General features: G+C 34.6%; 1 protein-coding gene across 2 annotated transcripts; it reads left to right on the top strand.

The window, feature by feature from the left end:
- Window positions 1-5,885, top strand: LOC126715940 (SH3 domain-containing protein 1). 2 transcript variants are annotated; one of them, XM_050416799.1, is made up of 10 exons: window positions 1-208; window positions 983-1,096; window positions 1,245-1,314; window positions 1,438-1,586; window positions 2,150-2,251; window positions 2,337-2,537; window positions 2,898-2,960; window positions 3,095-3,247; window positions 4,684-4,758; window positions 5,321-5,885. In XM_050416799.1, the coding sequence occupies exons 1-10, from the start codon at window positions 149-151 to the stop codon at window positions 5,444-5,446; spliced, it is 1,113 nt and encodes a 370-aa protein (XP_050272756.1). In that variant the 5' UTR covers window positions 1-148; the 3' UTR covers window positions 5,447-5,885. The 2 variants fall into 2 exon arrangements, with proteins under 2 accessions (XP_050272756.1, XP_050272757.1); XM_050416800.1 differs by having other exon boundaries at window positions 3-208; window positions 506-1,096.
- Window positions 5,886-6,181: the final 296 nt, after the last annotated feature.

Genomic DNA, 6,181 nt, shown 5'->3' with positions numbered 1-6,181 from the left:
CACTTACACTACCAAATTCCTTTTTCAGTGTATTCTTCTCCTCTATCTTTCTCCATGATAAAGTTGAGCTAGACCCAAGAAAAAAAAAAAAAAACAAAACAAAACTTTGGCTTCCTCTTTCTGAAGATCCTGTTTTTCTTCAGTCTACATGGAAAGTATACGGAGGCAAGCGAGCAAGCTCAGAGAGCAAGTTGCCAAGCAACAGCAGGTGATCTCTTTGTTCTTTTTGTCAAAGAAAAGACCAACCCCTTTTTTGCTTTTGTTCTAAGCAATCATGTAATTATGGTTCTTATGGTGATTTATATGTGACACTTATAAAAAGAATGATGCTTTAACCTTTTTAGAGTTTTGAGATGGCATTTGGAAGATATCATATCATGAACACCAACATATCATGTCAATTGTAGCTTTTTCGATGTCTATGATATTGATTACCTATAAAAAAAAAAGTGGGCATTCTTTCTATTTTATTTTTTAAAACATTTTTTTTCTTTATTTTTGACAGGCTAGGGATGATTTTGTTAAAATGACATAAAAGAATAGATGTGACCGACTTGACTAGTCTGTTGAGAATCTATTACCAGCCCCAAAATTTTGGCGATGAGGATGTTGTTATAGGAATGATTCTCTAATCTCACAAATGTGAGACCTCTTCGGAATGCTTATATGTAGAATAGTAGTATGCTGCACTGCATTCTGCTCAATAGATCAGTAGAATGCTGATATTGCTAGTAGTAGTTAAGACTAAAGACACTTTGCAAAAGCATCTTTGGTGTCTATGCATCTCCCCAGATGTCATGTCAAATATGTCAGTGTGCTTCTTTATACCTGTTTATGTGTAAACTGATTAGGAGTGGTTTTTCTCGTACGTGTATCCCAAGTATATTGTGTCCTGGTTTCTGAAAAATGATTGTATCCACATGGTATGTGATGCCTGATATCGCTGTCACATACTCGGATTCCAATGATCATTATGTTGCAGGCAGTGTTGAGACACTTGGGACATTTTGGTCATGAAGTACTCATGGTTGATGACGCTGAACTTCAATGTCAGCAACAACTTCAAAATCTATACAATTCTACAAGAGTAGCTAAGGTAAAGTCCTCAAAAGCATTGTTGAGTAATATCAGGGTTTACTTATTTGTAATGGTGAATCTGATGGATGAATTCTGTGATGCAACGTCAGCTACATCAATGATGGTTTATTCTGTGCAAAGTCTTAAAAATATTTCATGTTGCACAGCATTTTCAGCGGCATATTGTTCATGGAATTGAAGCCTTTGTTTCTATAAGTTCAAAGCAAATGGAGATAGGTGAGTATAGTTCTGCTCCTTTCTTGTATTACTACTTATAAAAAAAGAAGAAGTTTGGGTACTTTCTTGCGTTTAGTTCCTTTATGAGGTGGATACATGAAATTTTTGCACTAAATATTCTAGTAAGGAAGTTGGCTCAAGATTGTTGTAAATATGGAGGTGATAATCAAAGCACCAATTCTCCTCTTGCAAGAGCTGCTCTTCACTTTGGTACCTCACATTCTTCAATGGAGGAGGAGAGGGAGACTTTGCTTGGGGTCCTTCTTGATCAGGTAATTTCTTCACATATTTCATTTATGCTATAAATACTTTGGTATTTTTACCAGACAGTCAACCCATCTCGTGAATTGAAATTTTTGTATCTATTTCTTTGATGGGATTACATGCCAGAGTAACTGAATAACAAGATACATTATCACATAGATATATGGTATTTTTGGTTAGCAATTTGAATTTGCTCTTAAATTTCAAAATAAATACTTCCTAAATGTTGAAAAAATAAAAATATGATGGTGAGATGCATGATTGTATGTTTAATGAGTTGAAAATTTTGGACAAAACCATATGAAGTAGGATTTGGGATTCTTAGCATCTGAGAGTTGGTATAGGTTTTTTAAGGCACTCTCTCCCAATTTTGGGTTGTGTAATGGACCAAAGTTTTGACTATCTTGAATGGTGTACTCTATATTTTAAGACATAAATTTCCAAGAAAAAAGAATACTTTAGGTTATGTTCTGTCATATTTTAATGCATTAATTTTGGAGCTTTGTCCAATATTACTTTTATTTTTTTTATTTTTATGTCTCTAATTGTGTTACAGGTACTGAATATGTAGGTTTCTGAGCCATTGCGGGCACAAATAACTGGAGCTCCTTTGGAAGATGCTCGCCACTTGACACATCGTTATGACAAATTGCGCCAGGAGGTTGAAGCCCAGGTGATCATTTATGTCTTATCTTATCTGGGTGTAAATAGCCCTGAAGGTTCTATAGCATATCACATTGTAGACATCTTCTCAATAGGCAGGTGAAGTATTGAGGCGCCAATTGAAGTCCAAGGAATCCTCTATTTCTGCTGAGAGTTCAATGAGGCTTCAAACGGCGGATGCAAGACTAAGTGAGCTAAAATCTACAATGATGGCACTTGGGAAAGAAGCAACTTCTGCCATGTTATCAGTTGAGAGTGAGCAGCAACAAAAAACTTTCCAGAAGCTTCTTACTATGGTATTTTGCTTGTTTCTGCTGTGTTTGACCAAGACTAGTTATTTGGTTTTCATCTATCTTGGTATTTTCTAAATCTATGGTATTCTGCTTGTTACTGATTTACTTGACCAAGACTAGTTGTTCAATTTTCATTTAACCTGATATTTTCTAAAGCATTCTCAATCAACTATTTCTAGTTATGAATAATGATCCTTCTAGATACTTAAAAGTTTGTGATAGTGTTATGTTGCTCATCCTACTAGTGGGGTTTGTTTGATGTAAAATTGTGCATCTTGTTAAAATGTGGTTTAGATCTCCTAATTTTTCTGCTCATGATCATACATGCATAGTTTTTGAATCTGAAAAGAAATCATTTTGCAGGTAGATGCTGAGAAAACCTATCATCAAAAGGTTCTTGATATTTTAGACAAGCTACATGCTGAGGTTTGTTACTATGATGTTTGACTCATTCATCTGAGAATTTGTTCTATTCCCAGGGACTGTCGTATATTTTCTTGGTTGTCAAAGGATTGCCTTTACTAGTTTCTTATTTATTGTATGCTTATGATTGGAGGTAGATGATACTGGAGAAGCAACCGAAAGAGTCTTCCTTGCATTCAGGGAGAATGAAGGGAGATGTGTATAATCAGCAGGTGCATGAAAATATTAATTCAAATGTATCTGATGATCATGGACATATTAATCAAAATGAAGAGTACTTCATTGCAAAGGTGATTTCTCTGAACTCTCTCAGGATTTCATCCTCCCACCTTTTAAAATATCCTTTCTATAGAGATTTTTTTTTTGTTTTATATAAAAATTGTCCATCCCTCACTATTAGAACTGTTTTATTTTGTCAACTTGAAATTTTGCTCGTACTTGCATAGCACTTGGATAATTGGATTTATTATCAACTATAGAATTATCTCATTAACTTTACTGTCGATTTTCACTACCATCAAATTACATTATTTTACTCTAAAGAATATTAATTTCTGATACATAAAATCAAGTTAGGAACAAAAAGAATCTTCTTTGGTTATTTCTAACCTTAAAAAAGAAGCATGAGAGTAAGGACAGTTGCCAGTCCTTAATAGTTCTTAACTTACACATAAGCTAAGAGCCTTGTAGCTTAATTGACATCTCCTAGTGTTTCTGATGGAGACATCTAGGTACAAATCTCCCCACCCCCAACTATGGATGTATAAAAAAGAATAGGAAAAAAAAAAAAAACACCTCACATAACTGACATAAGGAAGTAGGTGACTATGTTGCAACTAATGTGGAGAAGCATGTGAGTCATTACGTTATTAAACGTGCCAAGGACATATTTGATCTTTGTTAAGGTCGCTAGCATTTTCATGCCAAAGTTCTTGGTTTGGAGGTCAGGGTACGTAAGAAGATTTTAAGCACTCACCTCTCAGTATTGGAGGTTAGATCAATTATCAGTTAAACTAGTCTGATTGACCTGTCCAGTTTGGTCTTCAAAACAATGGTTTTAAATATGACTAGGTGATAATAAAAAATCCATAGGTAAATCTGATTTATTTTCTTTAAAATAGTAATTGCTGCGCTTTTCATCTTCTTGTGGCCAACTTGCCATGCCAATCAAAAACAAAGAAAACTCAACATTGTTGATCATTTGTTATTTGTAGAAACTAGTAACTTAAAGAAAGAAGAGAACAAAAAAGTACTAAGTTACAAGCATTAATATAATTTTACTTTTTAAAAAGGAAGTACTGATTTGCTCGTTTTGGGTTATATGCCTTCGTGATTGTAGACTCCCCAGTCACTTCACTGCTAGGCAGGCTACAGTTCATCTTCTTTTTGAAGTTCCTATTGTTCCCCACAGGATTCACCATAGGAGCAAGACCTTTATGCCTCTCTTCGCTATCAACATGATTTGACACATGCTTTTTTAGACTAGAGAACATGAATGCAATTGCTAGGTGAAACATACATGTAATAGGAACTCTGGCTTACTTGGAAATATTTAGAATTGAAATCAGTATCACAATCCTAGTTGTTGAAATATATTGATATTAGATGTTTCTATGAATGTCTGAGATTTTCTATTCCTAGTTGACTTTGCCTTTGTTGCTTTTAACAACTCAAGCTTTGTTCCTCCCCTACTCCCTCCCTCTCCCTTTGTTTTCCTTTCTTGCAGGCAGTACATTCATTTGATGCTCAATCAGAAGGGGAGTTAAGCCTATCAGTTGATGATTATGTTGTGGTTCGTCAGGTACATTCTTCACTGTTAATTGAAATATGGACTGTGCTCTTGAATGGCTAATAATGCAAGCCTGAAATAAGAGTCGAGTAGCTGTCTTTGAAGAGATTTTCAGTTTTAGTTGCTAAGGGCTTTCCATATGTAGGAGTTGATAAACAACCATATGTCCCAAAAATCTTAAGCTAATATGCAAGGGTGAATTTAAGCATTTAATCATTATTCTAACACTCCCTCTTATGTGTGGACCCGTGATTTTCTCAATTAAGTGAGGCATAACGCGTGGAGTTTTCTTTTAAATGGGAGGTAGAGTGAGACATGGTTCAAAATCGAGACCACTTACCCTGGTAAATTATCACTTGTTTTGAGAGCTTAAGCTGTAGGTCTCAGCAGCATTATGCCTGTCTTATTCATTTTCTGATGCCAAATTTGTTTCTCACGGCAATTTAGACACATTAAAATACGGCTAGCCCATCTCATACTTTTTCTTTTTTGATATTTACTTTAGCCCATCTCATACTGAATTGGTTTATCTTGGATTTACATTTACTTTATCTTTTATGCATGTAATTGTCAGGTGGCTGCTAATGGATGGTCTGAAGGAGAATACAATGGGAAGGCTGGATGGTTTCCCTCTGCTTATGTAGAAAGGCAAGAGAAAGCACCAGCAAGCAAGTTATTAGAAGAAAGCTCGAAAACCTGATCACAAGGTTGTCCTTGTCCTTGATTAAAAGCTGTACATTCCTTTCTTCTGTATTATAGTTAGTTCCTCTTGGATGCAAAACTTATACACAACTTTTGCAAGCTTCAAGCATTGTGCTGCTTGCACGTGCTGATAGGGGTCTAAATTTGTAAATTTTAATCTAAAAAAAAGGGTCGTATTTAGTATAAAAAATCCCACTTTTGTGGGGTTATTTAGAAAAATTAAGTATGTGGATACGCAATAAATCTGGTTTCCACTGCATCTAGCTTTATGATTTCTGCATTTCTTTTTTAGAAACAGTGATCAGAAAGTTGTCCTTACTGAATTCTGATTAAAGTTGTATAGTCCACTCTCTGTATTATAGTTCTATTAATAGTTCTGTTTGCAAAATTCTGTAAAAAGGACCTATATTTTTAAAATCGATTTGTTGTTCTAACTAGTCTTACAGAATTATGGTAAGAATGGTCTTAACAATTTATCGAAGGCTTGCTGTAACTGGTCTCAGTGAATCATGGTAAGGGTGATTACTAGATGGTTATATATTTTTTATTATTATTTTATAGGGACCTAGTTGTTACACTAGGGTGGATATAACTTAAAAGTTTTATTTATTTATTTATCAACGATATAACTTAAAAGTTCAAACAAGTTTGGCAATGTGGTATCATTTTCATGGCATAGGGAAAGGAAGGGAATTTGTCATAAAGTAATATAAAAAAAGGAGTTTGAAGAAAA

This window comes from Quercus robur, chromosome 2 (assembly GCF_932294415.1).
Source record: "Quercus robur chromosome 2, dhQueRobu3.1, whole genome shotgun sequence".
NCBI classification, from domain to species: domain Eukaryota; kingdom Viridiplantae; phylum Streptophyta; class Magnoliopsida; order Fagales; family Fagaceae; genus Quercus; species Quercus robur.
The sequence above is the reverse complement of the archived record's forward strand: the minus strand, read 5'-3'. Positions and strand labels throughout refer to the sequence as shown.

Excerpts from the sequence above, each read along its gene's own strand:
- LOC126715940 (XM_050416799.1), top strand. The coding sequence starts at position 149 with ATGGAAAGTATACGGAGGCAAGCGAGCAAGCTCAGAGAGCAAGTTGCC. Across the intron at positions 1,587-2,149 it reads TTGGGGTCCTTCTTGATCAG|GTTTCTGAGCCATTGCGGGC; the intron begins GTAATTTCTTCA and ends CTGAATATGTAG. Across the intron at positions 3,248-4,683 it reads AAGAGTACTTCATTGCAAAG|GCAGTACATTCATTTGATGC; the intron begins GTGATTTCTCTG and ends CCTTTCTTGCAG.